Source organism: Sturnira hondurensis, unplaced genomic scaffold (genome assembly GCF_014824575.4).
Source record: "Sturnira hondurensis isolate 20B ecotype Veracruz unplaced genomic scaffold, ASM1482457v3 Scaffold0004152, whole genome shotgun sequence".
NCBI lineage: Eukaryota > Metazoa > Chordata > Mammalia > Chiroptera > Phyllostomidae > Sturnira > Sturnira hondurensis.
In genome coordinates, this window is record NW_028076783.1 from 5,835,262 (window position 1) to 5,858,017 (window position 22,756).

The 22,756-nt window shown below is 49.7% G+C and overlaps 1 protein-coding gene across 1 annotated transcript in view; it reads left to right on the plus strand.

The window, feature by feature from the left end:
- CCDC69 (coiled-coil domain containing 69) overlaps positions 1-22,754 on the plus strand; it is a 30,961-nt gene extending 8,207 nt beyond the window's left edge. Inside the window, exons 3-10 of the mRNA XM_037045000.1 lie at positions 8,433-8,502; positions 10,826-10,932; positions 11,440-11,527; positions 17,343-17,416; positions 18,494-18,595; positions 19,076-19,195; positions 20,057-20,154; positions 20,892-22,754. Coding sequence (XP_036900895.1) covers positions 8,433-8,502; positions 10,826-10,932; positions 11,440-11,527; positions 17,343-17,416; positions 18,494-18,595; positions 19,076-19,195; positions 20,057-20,154; positions 20,892-21,069 — 837 coding nt within the window. The 3' untranslated portion in view covers positions 21,070-22,754. The remainder of the gene's footprint in view (positions 1-8,432; positions 8,503-10,825; positions 10,933-11,439; positions 11,528-17,342; positions 17,417-18,493; positions 18,596-19,075; positions 19,196-20,056; positions 20,155-20,891) is intronic.
- The last annotated feature ends 2 nt before the right edge of the window (positions 22,755-22,756 follow it).

The window sequence follows — 22,756 nt, forward strand, 5'->3', positions numbered from 1 at the left end:
ATTAATGTCTTTGTACAAATACAACTTGAATACACTATTGTTTTAAACATTTTCAGGATTCAAGTAAAACCAAAATTGACCATAATTTTAGTAGTCCTTTCTTTAAGAAATGATGACTCTCATCCATTTGTGCTTTTCTAGGTGTGTTTTCCTGGACATTTAGGTACCAATAGAAATAATTTATTTTGCATATTGATATTCTACCAACCTTAACACCCCTTTTTAAAAAAATCTTTACCTGAGGACATGCATATTGATTTGAGAGAGAGGGGAAGATAGGGGGAGAGAAAGGGAGGGAAACATCCATGTGAGAGAAGAACATTGATCAGTTGCCTCTCAAACGCTCCGTGACTGGGGACCAAACCCACAATCTAGGCATGTGCCCTGACTGGGGATTGAACCCACAACCTTTTGGTTTATGGGCCAACACTCCAACCAACTGAGCCACACTGGCCAGTGTAACCTTTCCATCTCTGTATGTAAAGATCTACTTTGTGTTTTTAAACATGTGAGTAACATCGGACAGTACTGCGCAGCTCCGTGCGGCAAACCAGTTACGCACAAGAGGCTGGTTTCCGGTGTTTCCTTGCAACAAATGACCTTGCCCTGGTCACCATGTAGGCGCCATCATGCTCACCGTTGGGTGCTGGCCTCTCTCTGCCCGCAGTGCCATTGCAGGGTGGTGAGCATGCTCATGGAACTTGGAAGGTGGCCAATGAGCTGTCATCCCCTGCTCCAGGCCCTCCCCTTTTACTGCCTCCCCACAGGGCTGCTCCAGGACAGAGGGTCGGGGCGAGGGCTCAGGACCCCCACCTAGGCCCTCCTGACTAGGCCCCACCATGCCTGTCCTCCGGAGGAGCTGTCTGCATGCAAGGCTGACAGCTCAGTGCACCGCACCACCAGCCCCGGCCTGCCCCAGGCAAGTGAACCCCAGGATTGACAGAAGATGAGGTGTCAGGACCACCTCACCCTGCCCCTTCTTCCACATCCACAGTGGGTCAAGACCTGGAGGGCTCTGACCTACTCATTGCCCAAGCACCTGCCACACACAAAAAGGAGGAAACAGAAGCCCAGAGGGGGGAGGATGCTCCCCAAGGTCACACAGTAAGCAAGTGGCAAGCCAGGGCCTCAACCCTGGACTCCCAAGGGGGTTTGCCACTGGGTTGGGGAGACAGGTCAGTATTTGGCAGTGTATCTTTGACCTCATCTATCCCGGCCACTGACCTCATTTTCTGTCCTGCTCCTTCAGAGTCCTTTTGCCTACCGGGCTGACCCAAATGCCAGAAATGGTGCCAAGTCTTTTGCCAGCTCCTGGCCCTCTAAGGCGATCAGAACTGGCAGACACCCTGGGAAGCTGATAGGGGACAGGAAAAGGTGGGCCCCGTGGAGGAAGCAAAAGAACATGGTCTATTGAAGAGCCCTTCACTAGGCCTCAGCCTGTTCATGTGTGAACTTGGGGTTGAGCCCCGCACGCACCGTGTGCCCTGATCTGGCTCAGCAGGCACCTCAGAGGGTGTGGTTCTGTCCTCCCCTGACCTCTCCCTCATTGGTGGGTCAGACAGGCAGGCGCAGTGGAGACCACATCTGCCCAGCCCCCCATTCGGGGTGCTCTGGGGGTGCCACAGGTGTTCCCACAATAGGCGGTGCCCCCAGCACAGTTGAGTGGTGCGGCCTGGCGCACCTTCCTTTATGTGGGTGGTATAGCCATGTTGGTCTGCCCCCCAGGCAGGCAGTGGGTGATGCTGATGCCACACTGTGTAACAGCAGGCGTTTAACCAAATCTTAAGTATCCCTGACAATGTGAAAATGCAAATCAAATTCAGGCATTGCTTTGCCAAACTTCTGCCCGTCTTAGAGGTGGGGAAACTGAGGCCCATGTTTATGGTGTTCTTCTATTCGAGCCTCTGTCATTTGGGCGTGAACACTAACATTTCTCAACAGCTGTGAGCATTTAGGCCCTGCCTTTCCTCTGCCCAAGGCCCTGGAGGTGGCCCCTGGGGCCTCCGCCCCCACCTCCTTCCTGCCTCCACCCTCAGCCAATGGGCTCTGACTGTGGTTGTTCAGATCCGAAACTGATGGGGCCAGGGCCCCACCCATGCTGCGTCCAGACACCGGAAAGGCAGCTCTGATATTGCAGTGGGGTGTGACCTGAGTCCCTTGCTGCTCAAAACCCCCAGTCCCCTACACATTGAGCAACTTGGATCAGTCTGGTACGTGCACTAAGGAAACGGAAGGGACTCCAGGCTCTACCTTGTTTCTGGATTCTCATTAAGCCTCTGCTCCTCAGACCTCACGTTTTCCATCTGGAAATAGGAGGTGGGGATTGGAATACACTGACCTCAGGGGTCCTTGCAACCCTTTCTTCTGGGTCAAGATGGATGTGATAGAACTGTGTGGCCAAGGGAAGCCAGGGATGTGGTTTATGGGGACAGGGAAGGAGCTGGGTGAATTCTTAACATGGCTCTGGTTACTAAATTCTGTGAGCTAAGCCGGAACACTGAGGACATAAATCAAAGCACTCCATCAGAAATGCACAAAGCCTTGAAGTCCCACAAAGGGGATGGAGTTGTGGCCCCTGAAGCAAGGTTAAACCGACCAGTGTCTTCAGGAGAGGCTGAGCCATCCTTAGGGCTACTCTTGGCTTCCGTCAGGTAGGGTTCCCGAGGAAAGAAAGAGCTGGGCAGTGTCTAACCCCATGGCTTCTGCCTTACTCATTCTTTCCTGGTGAGGCCTAGAATTTGAGGGAAATTGAGGAGTCTCCCCCAGAGTATACAACTATGGAAGTTCACCCAAAGTGCAGCATAGCTCTCAACAGAGCCCTCTGTGCCCTGGTTAATGCAGGTGATTCTTACGTCCCATCTGCACTCGCTAAACACTTCATACTTACCAGAAATCTTTACTTGCTGAGCGTCAGGGGTACCTTATAGAATTATAGACTGTTGGAGCTAAGGGTTCTCTGAGTTCGCTTGGTTCAACATTCAGAATGAAGTTTGCCTCTCCTTATATGCCACCAGTAATGGAGAGCTCACTATTACCACCATGTACTGTCCTCCAATAAGGCCACCTACTTCTGTTTGGGAGAGTTCTGAAATCCTTTTTCATGTTGAAGTGAAACTTCTTCATCCTTCTAGTCCTTGGCCACAACCCTGCTCTCCAAGACTATGGACCACGGCTAGAAGTTTCTGCTGTTCTGCAGAGATTTGAAGAGAGTTGCCAGGGTTTTTTGACTGCTCTGAGACTGACCAACTGTTGTTCTGTTAACAGTCCCTCCTATAATTTGGTTAGGACTCCCTCCACGTCCTATCAGTTCCTTTTGGATGCATTCCAGTTTGTCAGTTTACCCTCCAAAGTGTGAACCTATTCTAGGGGGCCTCACCAGGCCCATCCGAATTTGTCTGGCTTCTCCCCAGCTTGGGACACTGTCCTCCCACTGTACCTGGCTCTGTGTCTGCTTTGGGCAGGCGAGTCCTACTCAGACCAGGTTAGCTTCATGCTGAACGCAGGACAGGGCTCTGGTCTGCTCGAGGACGAGGACCTGGGCCCCAGAACTGCATGTGTCACCAAGATACAGGCGTCCTGTTTCCAGCCTTCCAGAAGGCAGCCCTTCTGAAGGGCCGCCCGGGCATTCAGAAGGACGGAGGAGAACATCTGTTCCAACCCTGACCCATCACAGATAGTGAAACAGGTCCAGAAAGGAAAATGGACTTCCCTAAAGTCACAGAGTAAAGCTGAAATAGGGTTCCAGCTGCCATCCCTTTCCCTAGCTCGATCTAGATGTCCCACCCCTGTCCTCAGCCTCCCCTGGCTCTTGGCTTTTGGATGGGAAATTGTCGTCTCCCTCCCAGGTCCTGTCTTCCTACTGCAGGGCAAACTCTGCTCCATGACCTCTGCGGAGGAAGCGGCCAGGCCCCGCCTGGGGATTTTCCCATGCAGTGCTTGCTTATCAATGCCTACTCAGTTCTGGGCAATGTATCCTCAGGTCTTAATGAGCACCCGAATCACCCAGAGATTGGAGGTTGGAGCCTCCCAGCACATACACCGCCCCCAAATTCTGTAGGTCTAGAACGGGGCCTGGGGGTCATGTTAATCCAGCACTCCATGCGGTTCTAAAACAGCAGGCCTGTGGGCCACATGCCTGCAAATCCTACTCTGGGCATCCTGACGGGGCAAATCCACAGTGGACTTCACAAATGGCCCCTGTCCCCCACGAGCCCCTGGACTAGCAGGCGAAACACAGGTAACCAGGTGGGGCCTCACGTGGGTGTCTGCATGGGCCTGGAGGCTGCAGCTGATGGGAGCTGCCTCAGTTCTGGGGAGAGATGGAGGAGAAACGGGGTGTGAGCCGGCCCGGCGGCCTGAGGAATTGCCGGCTGTGCAGGCAGGCCTTTCATTACCCTGCGCTGTGTTCTGCCTCACTGATGTTGCGATTTACAAATTGAAGGCAACGCCCTCCACCAGGACAAACGTTACCACTCGCTTGATAGTAGTGGTCTAGAACCGACCCCCCGCTCTCCAGGGGGTGCCCATGTGTCGTGCTGAGGCATCTTCAGCAGCGTGGGATGGCCTTGAACACCTGGATGTGCATGCCGGGGCGCAGCAGGTTGTTTCGGTTTGGTTTGGGCCTAGCTAAGTTGCCAGCATTTCTAGGAAAGTCGTACTAGTCCATGTTGGCCATGACGCAGTGGAACTGGCTTTGGGGCCGTGAGTGGGTGAGTTAATTCGTACAGCATTTCTGGAGGGTAGAACGAGTACTTTTAGATGTGTAAAAAAATCTCATACATCGGTATGTTAACTAAAACATAATTTGGGAATTGAAAAACGGAAATAATCTAAATACTCAACAGTAGATTATTGATTAAATTAATAAGGATGTAATAGTGAAGTCATTAATATTAAATCTTTACAGAATATTTAATGCCATGTATAATAATGCCATGCATAATGCCATGTATAATGCCATTCCATAATATATTTGAAAAATTAAGATATAAGGAAATAATGTTATATTCCAATACTGACTATATATGTGTGTATATATGTATATATACACACATATATATTGCTACAGCTACAATTAGAAAAGGATGTTTACAAATATTCAAGTATTAAGAAAATGGGCTCCAAAATATATGAAGGACTCCTATAACTCAATTATAAAAATAAGTAAAAAACCCAATTAAAAAATGGGCAGAGGGTGTGAATAGACATCTTTCCAAGGAGGACATACAGACAGCAGGCAAGTGCATGGAAAGATGCTCAGCATCACTGGTTATCGGGGTGCAAGTCAAAAGCACAGTGAGGTATCGCCTCATAAATTTTAGAATGGCCATTACCAGGCAGAGAAGAAGGGACCAGTGTGGGAGAGGATGTGGAGAAAAGAAAACCCTTGTGCACTGTTGTGGGGATGTAAACCGGTGCAGCCAGCCACTATGGAAAACAGTATGGAGATTCCTGAGAAAGTTAGAGAACTACAAAATTGATCCAGCTATTCCACTTCTGGGTATTTATCCAAAGAATACAAAAACTCTAACTCAGAAAGATACCTACACCCGTATGTTCATTGCAGCATTATTTATAATTGCCAAGATATGGAAACAGCCTAAGTTTCCACTGATGGATAAATGGGAAAAGAAATTGGGGCGCATATATTGAATGGAATGCTGCCTGGCCATTAAAAACATGCTATCCATTTGCAACAACATGGATAGGCCTTGAGGCTGTTATGCTAAGTAACATGCGTGCTACGGAGAAAGGTAAACACCGTAGGATTTTACTTACAGGTGGAATCTATAAGACAAAACAAACAAATAAACAAAGCAAAACTAATAGCTCATAGATAAAGAGAACAGGTTGGTGGCTACCAGAAGTGTGGGAGGTGGAGGAAGGGGAAGTGGAGGGAGGGGTCAAGTGCATGGAGACAGGCGCAGACTAGATTTACAGTGGTCACTTTGTAGTGCATACAGGTATCCAGTTTAATTTGTACTCCTGACACTTACATAATGTTACCTTGATTCAAAAAAATAAGATGGGGACGGGGAGGGCGATGGTAAACTGAGGACAGACTGTGACAAGCCTAGAATGTTATTCTGAAGGAGTGGTCCTGGGGGTGGTTTTGTCGGGATCTGGGGACTCAGGGACAGGCCGCGTCCTGCCTGTGGCCCGGAAGCTGTTAGTGAAGGAGAGTTCCCCCTTTCTATGGGGCTTCTCGGGAAGAAGACAATTTCTCCTGAGCTTTGTGATCTTACTTCAGGCAGCCTGAGGCCCAAGGCAGCCTGAGCGACCTCCAAAACCCCGTGGAGTCTGTATTCTTGCTGTCTTTTTCAAACATGAAGGAGCAAACTTCGGCATGTTTAGCTTCTGGAATGTGTCAGGTGTTGTAAGTGCATTTTCTCATCTAACCCTTAAACCAACCTCAGGGGAAGCCAAGTCCCCTCAGGCTTGGGGGGACTTCATGTAGCCACTCAGTGTCAGCTTTAGGATTCGAATCCAGATCTGGGCAACCCAGACTTCTTGATCAGGCCACTCCAGTCCCTAACGTCCAGAAGGCCATGGCTTCAAGCAGACCTCCTCGCTGCCACTTCGCAAAGGAGGAAAGGGATCTGTCCAAGCTTAAGGAAGAGCCGTGACTGGAGTTAGGAATTCTCACTCCATGAAAACATTGCCCAGATTAGTGTAGCCAGTGGTGGCAACAGGGAGAGACAACCATTTATGTTTATCTCCCTCCTTCCTCCAGCCCAGGGTGGAGAGGCTGGCTCCTGTCACTTTCCCGATTCCTGTGTTGACAGCTTCCCCGGCTGGTGCCTGGGCCAGGCCCCTCCCCTCCCTCTCCCCTGGGAAGGGAGGGCTGAGTCTTCACCGGTTGGATGGAGGACTCAGTTGTCAGGAAGGCCTGGCCACTGAGCAGATTTGGGGCACCAGGGCCTGGGGGAAGCACCTGGCCTCCCTCAGTGTGCTGGGGGCTCACACTGTGCCCAGGGCAGAATGTTCTAGAAGCCTTCTCTTTACTTATATTCCCTTCCCAACCAGAAGTATGCTTTCTAGTGGCATTCCAGTGGTTCTTGAGTTCATGAAATTATTAATAATTTTTGTGCTAATAATTACTTTTTAAAATCGATAAAGTTTTTCTTTTATAGTGATTATTCGCAAGTGGACATTTTCACGGCCTTTTTATGGGCCGACTTACTTTTTCAAGTTTCCCAACATGGGGTCTAGGTTATTTTTTTTATCATTTTTTTAAAACTATCTTGAGCAGTATACAAAAGGGCTTACATTTTTTTCTACCCCAGTTCTGGCCCAGTGGTCAGTGCCAGGCCTGGACCAAAATTTGCCTGATCCGGGGTGAAATGAGAAAATAAGAGGTGTGAGCGTGTCTGCAATGTTCAGTGAGGATGTCGTTCCATTTTTCTGGGAGAAGTGGCCTTGGGACTGCCTTCCTATATTTTGGAAAGTTAAAACGTCCTCGATTTTATGAAGTGAGAATGATAGGCTACCAATATTTTTCTCAGCATCCTTGCTCATCAATCCATCTCAACTCTCCTACTAAAAATATTGCTCACCTAGGAAAACTGAAAATCTGGGCGCCACTGACCCTGTGGTGCAGGAAGCCCCTTGCACCCATCAGTTCTGTCCTTCGTTCGGATCCAACTAGCATAGACTGAGACTGGTTAAAGGACCAACTAGGTGGGGCTCAAATACCTGACTCTGCCAGTCACCCCCTAATCGGCCTTGATGGGGTCCTAACCTGCCTTCTCATCTTTGAACTGGGAATATTCCCATTACCCAGGGTTGCTTTACAGATCAGACAAATAGTGTAGATACGGCAGCATAGATATGACAGCACAGTGCCCGGTACATCCCCATTACAATGTCTCACCCCAGGAGGCAAGGAAAGTGCGTCTGCCTCCTTATGATTGGTTGAGGAAGCAGCCCCTACTAACAGAGAATAAGCAGGCAAAACCATGGCCTTGACTTCTGATGCTCTGCTCCCCATACCACAGAACTTTCAGGGAAACTTGTCTGGAAGCAGCGATAGCCACAGGCCCTGAGAGGAAAGGGGAACTGTCTCTGAAGTGAAGGTTAGGAAGTACAGTGAGGGTAAAAGCTGAAGTCTGGCCAAGTCCCGGGATAAGGGAGGAGAGGGTAGGGAGGGCCCCGTGGTTTGTGGCAGGAGACAAACCACAAGAATCTGAAGAGTGCTCAGCCAGCATCGGATTCTTCACACGGGTTTCCCTGGCAGTGGCGCAAGGCTCTGCCTCAGGAACCCCTTCCATGCAGAGGGAGCGCCGCCATGGGGTGGGAAGGGAGGCAGGCGCTGGGGCTGGCACAGTCGGAAGTTCTTTCTTGCCTTTGGAAGAGACCTGCCGCAGCATCTGTCCTCACACTGACCTCCCCCACCCTCTACTTCCATCTCATGGGTGTGCCGTTTTTTCCAGAGACACCAAGAACCAGATCAGCCGCCCAGACCAGAGCCCCAGGAACTGGGTCCCCCCAATGGGGACACAGGTGAGTAGCCTGCTCCATTAATGCCTTCCATGAGGTTTTCTACTTTATAATTAACCAAGGTCATATATCTACTTAATTATCTCATGAGATATTAGGTAGGTCACATTAATAGGAGTATCATGCCTGAATCAGGGAGGTGATATTCCTGACCAGGGTTTTCCTGTTCCCGGTTGTTGATACCACACCTGGAGTGCTGAGTTTATTTCTGTAAAGTACATTTTCAGAGGAATCCAAGAAAATTGGAAGGTGTACAAGGAAGGAAAAACAGACTTATGAGGGATCTGAAAACCAGGTCCTGTAAGGAGCTGTTGAAGGAAAAGAAGGTGTTTTACCTAGAAAGAAGATGTTGCAATAATAACACAGCAGTTCTGTCCAAGTGTCTGAAGTGCCCTCAATGGAGAAGAAAAGCCTTGTACAGTGTCAGCCCAAGGTCAGAGATAGGGCCTCAAGGTAGCAGGAACAGGCAGGCGAATTCAGTCCAGTCTCAAAGAATTTTTTTGTGTGGTGGTTGGCTTAAAACCATCAGAACTGCCTAGTAATAGAATGAGTTCTGCACCTCCAAGAGTGTTTAATTACAGCCTGGAGGCAGTCAGGGATATTGTAGATGAAGTTCAAGTACCAGATAAGCAATTGGACCAGAAGTCAGAGTTCTGTAGCCCGGCTTCACATAAGAATTACCTGGGGAAACTTCAAAGACACAGATCTTGGGGCCCCACTGCAGACCAGTGAAATCGGAATCTCTAGGAGTGGAGCTGGAGAACCTGCATTGTGAATGATGACATCGTTTCTGAATAAGCTTCTCCCCCCTGGGGGGCCAGTCTGCTACTGGTCTGGTGGACTGACACTCGGGACCCTGAGCCCAAAGACCTGTGAGGATCTAGGGCTCTCTGATCTTGGCCACTGCTGTCCACCAGGACCTAGGGCACTGACTCACTTTTCCTTTATCTGGGTGGACTGACCTTGGTCGGTGGTGACTTCTCAGTCGGTGGTGACTTCTCCCTCAGCAGTCCCTGTTCCCACGTTCCTCACCGTCCCCTTGGCCAGACTCTGCCTAGGGAGGTCTGTGATCATAATACCAACATGAATAACGATGTGAACAGCATTCGTGTTGGCCTCTAACGCTGATCGTGAGCCCTGAGGAACATTCAGAAGCCACGCAGTTGGCAGCAGAGAATGCCAAGCACTCCCAAGCACCTGGCACCTCTCAGACGGCTCCCGGTGCACTGTCACGGGAGCCAGGTGGCAGTTAGCAGAGCTCGCTGAGGGGTCAGCTCGTGTGGCTTCATAGCCCTTCTCCCCAATGGTGGCTTGGGAGGTCTTGGGCAAATTGCCTAACTTCTCTGTCCCTCAGTTTCCTTCCCTGTGATGTGGGAATAATCGTGGCATCCACCCCATGGGGTGGCTGTGAGAATTGTGTGAGTAATACGTGTGCAGAGCGGGCATGATCCTAGGCGTGCTAAGCTCTCAGTAGTCCTTACCTGTTGCTGTTATCTTCCTATTGCCATTGTTCCTGGTTTAATGATCTCAATAACGCCATAGGAAATGTATTGTTACTGCCCTAATTTCACGTATTGAGTAACTGAGGCACAGAGGGGATGGGTCGCCGCCTCAGGTCGCTCCCAGAGCCTGTCAGGCTCCCAGTGGCATCACTGGGGCCTGTTTGGGATTTTTCCTAAGCAAGAGCTACACTTCCTGTTTGCATCTCCTTCCTGCTCACACCACTCCTCACCCTCCGGCTGGGGAAATGCTAAAGGCGAGGGTCAAACACTCACAGGCCCCAGCAGGTAAAGCCAAAGAGAGAGTGCCCCCCCCCTTATCCACACCTTGGTAGGGAGAGGTGGGAACTGTGGCAAACAGGAGAGCTACCTGCTGGACAGGGTAGGAGGCAGCTGCTTCTCAACCCCAGCTCCTGGTTGACACAGAGGCACACACTGCCGGTTCTTTGGCTTCTTCACAAAAGCTGCAAATCTGTGTTAAGTAAAAGCTGCCCAGTCATTAAATACCAGCAACTAACTTTGGGGGGGGGGAGGGTTAGGGTATTGGGCAGTGCAAATGGGCTGAGCCTGTCCTGTCGGTTACCAACCCTGCTGTAGATCCGGGGAGCAGCACGAGACCACCAACTCCTATACTGAAGGAGGTCTGCAAAGCCAGGGGCTTGGGGGCTGCCTCAGGGGACTGATACCCGGCTGAAACCACTCCTGAGGTTGAGATTAGGGCGCTCAGCCCCAGCCTCCCCCACTCTCTCTGCTGGTGTGATTACCCCACTTGGGCTCCATGCGATTTTAATTGATTTATTTTTATTTTTTTTCTTTCTCACTTACAGCCACAACTGTCCAGCTCTGTGCACCTGAGGAGGCTGAGCGGCACCAGAAGGATATAAGCAGGATTCTCCAGGAGCACGAAGAGGACAAGAAGAAATGGGCACGGCAGGTAGATGCCAAGCACTCTCTCTCTCTCCTGCTCAGCTCACCTTGCAAAATCCAGGAAGGACCAGCTTTTGATTTTAGTGTTGTGGTGTTCATTACTCCTTTTCCCAAGAAGGGAGTTCTTTGTCTGTTGAACAAATGTCTGTAACTGCTTGTGTATGATTCATTATATCCAGTACATGCAAAGAAAGCTGGGGAAACACTAACAAAGTAGAAGGGCTTCCTACCTTGAGTGGGCTTCAGAATTAGAAGATTCCTGAATCTGTTTTCACCTAGATAATTCTCTGGGATGCCCCCTCTAAGCCCTAGAGAAGGCAGTCAGCCACGCCTGCCATGTCTGGGGGGTGTCTTTCGCTGCTGTGAGAACGTTTCCATCAGTCTGATGGGGGGAGGGCGGGGTGACTCTGATCACCTAGCTCCGTGTAGCTCTAGCAGTCAGTGAATGGGTAAGCAAGGCTCTGATGAACCTGAACCTACTCAGTCTCATCCCGCTCTGCACCCCCACCCCCAGGTGGAGAAGGAAAGGGAGCTAGAGCTCCGAGAGAAACTGGAGGAGCAGAGAAGAGTCCTGGAGGGAGAACATGAGGCAGCCCTGCAAGGTAAGGATGCAGATGCTACTCCAGGGAGGGTGTGGGAGGGCCTTCCTTCTGTCTCCCTCTGCTGAGTTCGTGGTTGAGGGGGCTCCCGTGGGCCCTGCCCTCCTACCTCTGGTTCATAAGCAATTGGCTGCTTCAGGGCTGGAATCCACAGGGTCCTTGGACTGGTCCTTTGGGGCATTGCTTTAAACGCCTGACACCATGCCTCGTTTTACCTTAGTTGGGAGGTTTTTTCTTTTCCTTTTTAGAAGCAATTCATATTCCTTAAAGGAAATTTGAAAAACCTAAACATATAGGAGACTTTTTTAATATTCATATTTCTTCCTCACAATAATGACACTACTTACAATTTCTGTTAGGTTAAATTTTTTTTTCAAATAGCTTTCTTTCCTCTTACATCACCAAATGTGGTCCTCATAGAAAATTTAGAATCTAAGATTAAACAAAAAGATCTTACACCATTGTGGTTAAGCTCTCAGGCACACAGCCCTGGGTTTGAATCCCAGCTCCACCACTCATCAGCCATGTGACCTTGAAGAAGTTAGTTAGCTTTGTTCACAGGGTATTGAATTCCATTTTTACATAGATATTATTTAGAACAGTGCCTGATACTTTGCAAGAGATTTAGCAAGTAATTATCATCATTATTGTTTTATTATTGAGGAAATTAAAAGTGTGTGCAATTCCATTCAGAATTCAGTAACTGTCCCTTAGATATAAGTCCCTTTCATTTTTGTGTGTGCATACCTAGAATATACATCTATACACACATACATACTTTGGGTGGAGAAGATGAATTCCTTTATTTTACTTTGAATTGTATCAACAGCTTGTCATTAAACTTCTGTGACGTAAGTTTTAATGATGACATAACACTCCAGTGTGCACCCATGTTCATTTAACTGGGGCCCTTAAGAGGTTAGGCATTTAGGTAACTCCAGACTTTTGCCACTTCCTGCAATAGTAATGATACTTACATGTGTGTGAACCTGTTTTGTAAAATCTTGGCCACGTTCATCACCATTACCCATCCATCACCGTCACCACTATCCAGTTCCAGGACGCTCTCATCACCTGAAAAGTAAACCCTGACCTCACCAGTCACTCCACGTGTCCCTCTCCCTGGCCCTCAGCCTCCGACAACCACCAGTCTCAGTGCCTTGCCTATTGCAGACATTCACATAAATGGAAGCAGATAACCCGTGGCCTCCCCTTCTGGCTTCCCCCACCCAGCATGGTATTTCCAAGGCTCATCCAGATGGCAGCTGCTTGTGCACTCCATTCCTTGGTTGTTGTTTTGTCCATTCAAATCACTCCACTCCTTACGGCTGAGTAATGTTTCATTATTGTTGGCATGGACACACCACACTTTGTTTCCATTCACTAGTTGATGGGCACATGAGCCATCTCCACCCTTTGGCACTGGTCACTGTGAATAGTGCCACTAGTACAAGCACCTGCTTGAACACCTGCTTTCACTTCCCCCAGGTGTACACCCAGGAGTAGAATTGCTGGGTCAGACGACAATGTTATGCTAACCTTTTTAAGAAACTGCCAGCTGTTTTCCACAGTGGCTGCACCATTTTACACTCCCCCCGGAAATACACAAAGGCTCTGACTGCACCACATCCTTGCCAATGCATGTTGTTTTCCGTTGTTGTTACTATTATTATTATTATTATTGCCATGTTATTGGGTACAAAGCGGTTTCTCATTGTGCTTTTGATTTGCATTTTCCTAATGACTAATGTCACTGAGCATCATTTCATGTGTCTTTTGGCCATTTGTATATCGTCTTTGGAAAAGTTTACATACATTTTTGATGCTATTGAAATTAACCTGGAAAATGTTATGCCGGTTTTCCCTGTGATCATCAGTATTCACATGACCTTTCCCCAGAAATATTTATCTTTTGAAAAGATGATCACTTACATTTTGTTCATTGTTCATTTTGTTCATTTTGTAACGTTTTGTTCTTTTCATTTAACATTGTATCAAACATGTTTCCATGTAATTATGCAGCTACTAAAGTGTTTATAAAGTCGAGACCATCGCATGCGTGGTTTTCCTTAATTTCTCGTGGGTCTAGACATCTGGGTTTTAACTACTGCAAATAACACGTCTTTTGCACAAAGATGTGCCCGTTTCCCATGGTGCCCTTGGTTCCCAGAAACGGCATAACTAGAACGGAGGTCTGAACAATGGTAAGAATCTTGAAGCATTTTGCAACATTAGCACAAAGTGTTTTGAAATGAAATCAAGGCCCTTCCCTCGGGAACGCACCCCACGGGGCGGGGTCTGTCCTTTGGCCTCAGTTCAGTTTCTGTGTCTCTAAAATCTGCCCTGAGTCTCAGTTTACTTTCCATGGATCTCAAACCCACCTTCCCTCCCTCAGGAGGCTGCTGTGGGGAAACAGCTGTGTTCTCCAAGCATTGCTTTGATATTATTTTTAGCATTATAAATATATTGATACCTTGTTATGGTTTGGTTTACGACTCAGGATGGTCTATCTTGTGACTATTCCAGGTGCACATGAAAAGAGGGCATACTTGCTGCTGTTAGGTTGAATATTTCAAAAATGAATACATTAAATCAAGTTGGTTCATGGGCTTCTTCAATTTTTCTATACTCTTACTGATTTTATGCTTTTCTATTGAGGAGTATAATTATACTATATGGTAATTACAGTATATAATTATGTGAAGTATTATTGTGTATTTGTCTCTTTGTCCTTTCAGTTCTGTCAGTTTCTGCTTCACTATTTGGAAGAACCGTCGTTAGGTGCATAAACATTTAGGACTATTATGTCTCCTTGGAGAACTGACCCCTTTATTGTTGTGTACTTCGTCCCTGATAATTGTCCCTATTCTCACGTGTGCTTCATCTGAGATTCATACAGCCACTACAGCCTTCCAGCCTCTTACTTTTCACTTACCTGTGACAGATATTTAAAGTGGGTTTCTTATAAGGCCATGACCAGGGAGCTCAGTTGGTTATAGCGTTGCCCAATGCACCATGGTTGCAGGTTCGATCCTGGTCAGGGCACACACAAGAATCAACCAATGAATGCAGAAATAAGTGGAGCCACAAATCTCTCTCTCTCTCATTAATAAATAAAGTGGGTTTCTTATAAATAGCATATTGCTGGGGGGGTTAAATCCATTCAGATATTCTCCATCTTTTATTGGGTATGTTTAGACCATTTAATTTAGTGTTGTTATTAATATGGTTGAATTCAAGTTTGTCACTTGGTGTTTGTTTTCTGCCCTCTGTTTTTTATCCTCTGTCTTTGCTTTCCTGCTTTCTTCTGGAGTACTTGAGTAGTTTCCACATTCTCCTTTAATTTGCCTGTTCTTTCTTTTACTGTTACTCTTTCTGTGTGTGTTTATATAATCACTGCTCTTAAATTAATGGAACAGTCTACTTAAATTAATCTTCTACCACGTCAAATAGAATGTAGGAAACTTACCATCTTGTGGGCCCCTCTGTCGTCCCTCCCCCACCTTTTCTTGTGTCTTTCAACTACATACACTGAGCAGCCCATCAGACAATGTGATAATTTTTGCTTTTAACCATCAGTCATGTTTTAAATCCTCAAGGGGAGAAGAACAGTCTATTCTATTGACCCAGGTACTTACCAGTTCTGCTGCTCTTCCATATACGCTGACGCTCCTCGCTTCCCTCTGGTATGATCTGGGGTCTGTCTGAAGAATTTCCTGAGTAGGTCTGCTGGTGACAAGTTCTTTTAGCGCACCTTCACCTGAGAGTGTCTTTGTTCTACCTCCTTTCCTGAAGGATATCTTCATGGGATATGAGATTCTGGATTTATAGTTCTTTTATTTCAGCAGTTTTAAAATGTTCTTAGTCCTAGTCACTGAGGTTTCTAATGAGAAACTCACAGTCATTCAAACTGTTGTTTTCTCTAAGTAATACACTATTTTTCTCTGGTTTCATTCAGGATATATTTGTCATTACTTCTCAAAAGTGGTGGGTCTGGCTGTGGATTCCTTTGGGTTTACTTTGTTTCAGGTTCAGTGAGCATCTCTAATCTATTGGTTTGTTTTGCCAAGTTTTGGGAGCATTCGACCATCCTTTTTTCAAAACGTTTTTCTGCACTACACTCTCCTCTTTCCACGACGCTGATGACACAAATGTGATATTTGGGGGTTGTCTTAAAGGTCCCAGAGGCCCCGTTCATTTTTCTCCAGTATTTTCTCTCTGTTGTTCAGACGGGGTCATTTCTATTGATCTGTCTTCAACTTCATTAGCTGTTTCCAGTGTCCTCTCTAATTTCCTAGTGAGGCCACTCAGTGAGTCTGTACTTCATTGACTGCACTTTTTTAGGCCTAAAATTTCCTTTTGGTTTTCTTGAACATCTTCTGTTTATCTGCTGAGACCGTCTGCCTTCCCGTTCTTTTAAAGCGTGGTCGCCCTGCTCCGAGGCCCCTCGCGTCTCTGCAGGGACTCTGCGGCACCTCGGTGCGGCATCTGCTGGGTTTCTTTTCTCGGGCAAGTCGAGATTTCTCTGCTACTTTGTGTGCTAAGTATTTGGGGCTGCACGCTCAGCAATTTTGGACGTGTATGCTGAGCCATTTTGGATTCATATGCTGACAATTTTGCATTGTATCCTGGACATCTTGAATATTTGAGTTACATGAGATTCTGGGTCTTGTTTAAATCTCCTGGTTCCGTGGTACTTCAAATTCTTGTCTTCTTGCCCAGTCTGCCTGCTGCCATTTACGTTCCGGAGTCTGGAAAGAGCTGCTTCGTTTGTTCCGTCCCAGTTTTACAGCTACACTCAGTCGGACAGACAGGATGGGGGGTGCTCCCTCCTTCTCACCTGGAAACAGAACCTGTCCTGGTGGGCAAATTAGTTAGGCAGATTAGGCCCATAAGCTTTAAAAATTAGGCCTGTAATTTTGATATAGATGACCCTCCATCACATTTATGTTACCGAACATTCTTTTCTCTGTGTGACTGCCCACCGTCCACTGAGATACAGACCTCTTGGGTCTGGATTTCTGACTGTATTAAATTTTCCTGTCCTCTCTGTCCTCTTCCCCCTCCCACCATTGATCGGTCACTTCCGTGTCAGAACTCTCCTCCTCTGCTGTGCAGCGGGGGCGGGATGAAGAATGTAACCGCGTGGACTTGGGGGGCCATAAACCCAGCTCCGCACAGCACTGCCCAGCCTGGCAAGCCCTCACACGTCCTCTCCCCACCCCCGCTCAGAGGCACCTGCCAGGCTCATTGGCCCATTTCACAGTCGAGTAAAAGGACTCGTAGATATTTTAAGTGATCTCCTCAAGGCTTCTCGGTTTTGAAGAAGCAGAACCAGGACCAGGTGGACTTCCTGGCCCCGAATGTAACGTACTCACCACAGTTTCGTGCCCTGGTCTGACAACTAAGGACTGACCGGTTCCACCGTGTGGCTAACCCACCTCACAGAACATTGGCCCCACGCACTCTCCGCGGCACGCTGTGGGCTGAGATGAACCAGCTGGCCGCAAGATCTTTGGATCTTAGCCTCAGCAAGGTGTGGGTGGCACCACAATCTCATAGGGCTCATGGTCCCTCCCAGGATATAATTTGTTTCCATTTCTGTGAGCTTTTATTCATTCAGTGTCTACTATACTTCTGACATAGCCCAAGCCCATGTGGCAGAAGGATGGATAAGAGCATTCCATTCTCCTGGCTCGTCTGGGTCCCAGGTGGCCCCTGGGGCTCTCTAGTGCTCGTGGGACCTGCCAGAGGGTTTAGGGTGAAGTTTCTGGTTGCCTGAGCTCACAGAGGTCTTTTCCTTCTCCTTCCCCTACAGTCCTCCGGACCTCATATGAGCAAGAGAAAGAAGCCCTTTCCCATTCCTTTCAGGAGGCCAAGGCAGCCCTGCAGGTGAGAGAGGTTCAGCCAGTCAGTCTCGGAGAGAGTAGGGAAGACCCACAGGGAAGCAGCATGGCGCTCCGAAGCGGCCAGAGCTAATGGTCTCGGCTCAGGTCTCAGGGACAGAGTTGATTGTTTTCTGTGTCTCTGAGCCCCGTGATACGGCAACCGGGCTTGAGATTAGGGTCAGCCTATTTTTCTAAGGACTGTTGGGATCTTGGAAATGTCGTGGGCCAGGTGCCACCATGAGATCAGACTGGTGGTGGATGCACAGGGACCTGTGAAGGCCTGAAAGAAGGCACCCGGCCCTGTTGGGCTGGTCAGGGATTTCCTAGGAGTGAGGTCTAAGCTGGAACCTGGAGGATAGCTTAGGACTGTTCAGCTGAAGAATGGTAGGAAGGATACCTTACGCAGGGAAAAAAAACCCAGACTGTGGACCTGAAAAAAGGCCAAGATGCCTGGGGTGTAGAGTAGAGTGGGGGAGAGAACTAAGGCCGGAGAGGCAGGCAAGGGCCAAATGGGGGGCTGTGAATCATAGTGAGGGGTTGCATTCTCTCCTGAAGGTAAGGGGCACGGTTTTGGTGGAGGAAATTCTTGGCAGGGGAAAACTACGGAGATGAGAATGCGCCTTGGTGCAGGTGGAGGAGGGTACGAAGGGGATAAATGGTGAGGGACAGAGACTTGACTACCAATGAACTTGAAAAAAATGAAAAGAATGCACCTTGCAGTTGGAGGAGTGATGTGGTATTTGACTGCAGGAGATGATGTTTAACAGGCAGCAGTGAGAGATAAGACTGGAAGCCTGGATGGAGCCCAGTTTGGGTGTACTTTGGATGCCAAGCTCCCACTGGCCTTGACTACCAGGACAATGCCCCCAAGGCTGTGGAGAGTCACTAAAAGCTTTGGAACAAGAAGTGAGGCTGCTCGTTTCAAGCAGTGGTTGAAGTAGGCTAAGCCTGCCTTGTTGGGTATGGTAGCACAAAGACAAACTGAGGAACCCGAGACTGATCGCTCTCTGGGGTGTGGAGAGGTCCACCTCTGCCTTTGTGAGCCAGGCTTCCATCATCTCCTTCCTGCTCCCTTCCCCAGGAGACCATAGATGCATTGACCTCACAGCTGGAGGACTTCCGAGCCAAGATGAAGAGGGTAGAGGAGTCCATTCTGAGCCGAGACTATAAGAAGCACATCCAAGTAGGTAGCAGTACACCTGGGGGCCCTTCCTTCTGGAATCTCCACCAAGGTCAGGTCTGGGCAATGGGGAAGTCCAGTCTGTCTTCTAGAACAGGGCTCAGACTTGACATTCTTACCTTCACAAGTGTCTGGAAGAGACAGGGTCCCTGTGTCACTGGGGGGAAAGGAAGGCACAGAGAGAGCAGTATGGAATAGTAAAGTACTCAGACTCTGTTCAGAGAGAACTAGGTGCAACCAGCAAACCTGCCACTTAGCATGAGCAACTTCACCTATCTGAGCCGTGATGCCTCCTCCGTGATGCCTCAGTGGGTGTCATTGGGATGGAATGAGATTTGACATATTAAGCACTTACCATGGGCCAAGACAGGGAGGCAACGTCTGTTAAGTCAAATGGTGAGTTGGAGCAGAGTCAGGAGGAGGGAGCTAGCCCTTGCCCTTCTGCCTGCTGGTCTGACGAAGTCCGTCCACATCCCTGTCTAGGATTACGGGAGCCCCAGTCAGTTCTGGGAACAGGAGCTGGAGAGCTTGCACTTTGTCATCGAGATGAAGAATGAGCGTATTCATGAGCTAGACAAGCGGCTGATCCTCATGGAAACGGTGGTATGTGGGTGGAAGTGGCTGTGGGGAGGCAGTGTCAGGCCTCTGGTTCCTGAGCATTTCCTCAGGGGCGTGTGCAGGGCATAGGCACTTTGATGAGGCTCCGCCGGCTTGGACCTGCCACCTGTGCTGGCCCTTGAGACCGCTGAGGTGGTTTGGGGCCAGCCTGGGGCCAGCAGTGGCTCCTCATCATCTGGGTCCTGCACTTTTCTTGCTACTCATGCTGCTGTAGCACGGCCAACACCACGGCTAATCAGGAGGGGTTGGCAGATGTCACATGTCCCCAGGCAGGGTCTGAGGAAGGCTGACAAGTCAGACAGATAAGGGAGGCCAGAGTGGGCAAGCACGGGCCTGGGGAGCAGTGGGCATTAAGGCACAGGCGGCTTTGTCTCCAGGAGAAGGGGTCTTGGAAACCTGGGGTCAAGTCTGAGCAGAGATTACGATGACCCGGAAGAAGTCTCCCTGGTCCTGGGTGTGCCACAGATGTTTATTCTTATCAGACAACCTCAAATGCCCCACACAAACTTGTTCTACCATTTTTATGGCATGACATAACAGACACACTCAATTTTATTTTTATATATTGTATTCCCTGGCTTTTGGAGAACCGAGAACATCCCTTTTCTTCTGAAAGGACTGCAGTATGAGATGGTGGCTGTACTCTTTGGTCAGTGTTCTCGTGTTGGTGGCCCTCTCTTCACCCCGTAGTCTTCTTTTTTTGAGTCATCTTATTGCTCCGTGACATGTAGCATTTGATCTAGAATGGACCAGTGTTTCCAGTGACCGCAGATAAAAGGGAGGTGACAGCGCACCTTGCATCATGGAAGTTTGGTGGCTTCCTGAGCTCGTTCTGATTTGTCGCAGAAAGAGAAAAACCTGCTGCTGGAAGAGAAGCTGTCCACCCTCCAACAGGAGAACGAGGACCTCCTCGTCCGAGGCCGCAAGCAGACAGTTGTGTCAAGGTAGCTGTCCCCTCCCTCCATTCCCCGTCCCCACCTTTTTTGCCAAAATCTCCAGTTGAGAGTCTCGGGGAAATGTGTGTGTGTTGGGGGAGGGCGCGGGGGGGTTAACGGGCACAGGCCTCCCCAGGGGACAGGGCTCCTCTTTCTTTGAGAGTCAGGTATCCCTAGGGACCAGCTCTGCCTCAAAACCTAAACCGAGGCCCTGAGTAGTGTCAGCCTGTCCCCATCCCGGCTGAGTGGGCTCCATGGGGGAGCCCAGTCTCAGAAGCGGGAACCAGAAACATAGAGCTCAAGAGGCCAAATGAAAGGATGAAAGTACATGAACGAATCGGCTCTGAGGGCGTAGTAAATGAGAGCTAATACCGAGGGTCAGACGTGACTTGTTGAATAGTTTGCATATCCTCTAAGCCTCCTCATTACCCTGAGAGTGGGGCCCCGTATTCTCCTTCCCATTTCACAAAGGAGGAAACTGCAACTTGACAAGAGTAAATAACTTGTTCAAGGGTACACAGCTAAGTGTCGGGGAGGATCTGAACCCAGAGCTGTCCACCTGTGAGGGCCACTCTCCTTGGTCAACAGATCAAATGGCCACTGTGTTCAAGGCGGGCAAGATGGGGTGGTGGGGACCCTGGAGCAGGCCGGTGGCACCTCGAAGGAAGGCGTCCTAGGGGGTGGGTTGGTCTCTGCGGTCGCTGGAGGCCCTGAGAGGCAGCCCTGGCTTCTGTCTGCGCCCACAGGCAGCTCTCGGAGGACCTGCTTCTCGCCCATGAGGCCCTGGAGAAGGAGTCACAGCTACGGCGACAGCTCCAGCAGGAGAAGGAGGAGCTGCTGTACCGGGTCCTTGGGGCTGATGCCTCCCCTGCCTACCCCCTGGCCTCCGTCACTCCCACCGAGGTCTCCTTCCTGGCCACATAGGCTCCAGGCCTGGGCAGCCATGACACCTATGGTCACAGCTCCCTGTCCAGGACTTTCCGGAGAAGACAGCAGGAGCCTCTCATTCTGTTCCCAGGAGGGGAATGAGGGCGGGAGTGTGATGGGAGCCAGGGTGTGTGCCCAGTGAGCCCCGGGGGCTTGGGCCACGTAGAGTCACCCAGGGAGCCTCAGAGGCCCTGGGAAGCCTACCGCTGAGTTGGCCCAGGAACGAGCAAGAGGAGCCCTTTCCTCCCTCCCCTCTCTCTGTTCGCATCAGGAAGTTTTGAGGCTCTGTCCAGGGGAGCCTGTGCCACTTTGACCTCGAGACGAAGAGGATGCAACTCCCAGGCCTAACCTGTCAGCTCGGCTGCCAGCTCATCAGCTTACCCCTAGACGCCCCCTTGTGCCTTGGCCTCCCGCAGCCTGTTTGCCACCCCTCTGAAGCAGCTGGGGAAACGGAACAAATGACTCTTACATCACTACAGTGTCCCATTCTGGGGTCAGACTAGGAACTGTGGGATCAGGGAGGAAGTGGGCCAGACCCTAGGAACCATCTGGGGCAAGTGAATGGCTGGGAGGGGGGTCACTGGTGGCCCTTGGGGCTGGCCATTCCAGGAGCCAACCCAGCCAAGGCAGGGGCCAGGTGGGGTGATGGACAGGCCACTGCTCCTGGTCCCACCCAGGGTCTGGTCAGCCCAGGGGTGATGGCCAGAGTGCCTCCCCCTTGACCAGGCAAAGGTCACTCCTCAGCCCTCCAGGTCCCACAGTCTCAGTGCCCCGTGGGCACAGCAGCCACCGGGCAGGTCTGAGTGCACTCCGCTGCCAAAGCTGGGACTTCATCTCTGTACATGAGGAAACCTAGGTGGGGAGTAGGACTCACCAGGTGGGGGCTGGGAAATCATCTGTCATCCAGGTCTTATCTTGTGCTTTTTCTTTCTCCCCAGGCTCTGGGAAGGTCGGGTCTGTGACAGTCTTTCTCCTCCTTCCTCTTTCTACCTGGCCCCACCCAATCCCGGTCTCAAGAGAGACCGTGCATCTTCACTCTCCCACCCACCCCTGATCCCAGGCCCCTAGAACCTGGCTCTCCACTTCCCCACCAGTGCAAAGGGGCGGCTGCAGGAACTCAGGCCAGTCCAGCCCTCATGTCTGTGGACTTAAGATTCTCTCAGGAAGCTTCAGGTAACGACCTTCCCTTGCACAGAGTGTTCGGGTACTCCACCACCTCTGATACACATACCCCTTGAAGCGGGTTCTTGCCCCTCTTCAGCACTGAAGCATACTGAGGTCACAGGAGCCCAAGGGCCTTGCCTGAGGCCCCTGGCTCCCGCCCCCCAGCCCTGGGCCAGCACCTAGGAAAAGTTAGCTCACTAGAGCTAGAGTTTCCTCCATTGTTCCAGACTGCCTTCCGCATTCTTTGCCACCCCAGGCAGGCTTCTTTGTCCACAAGTAACTCCGGGAGTTCAGCAGAGCCTGGGGCTGCTTCTGCAGCAGTGGGTATACAGGTCGTCCAGGGCCTTGGGGTAGCCCTGGAGTGAATCACACACACACTCCTTCACCTGACCTCTCCCAAAGCCTGTCTGGGATGCACTAGTTCATTGGACTTTAATAAGGAAAAACAAGAAAAGGATTGGTGGCCAAGTACTTTGAGAAACTCCAGGTTTGATCAGATTAAACGGTCTGCAAACTGTCA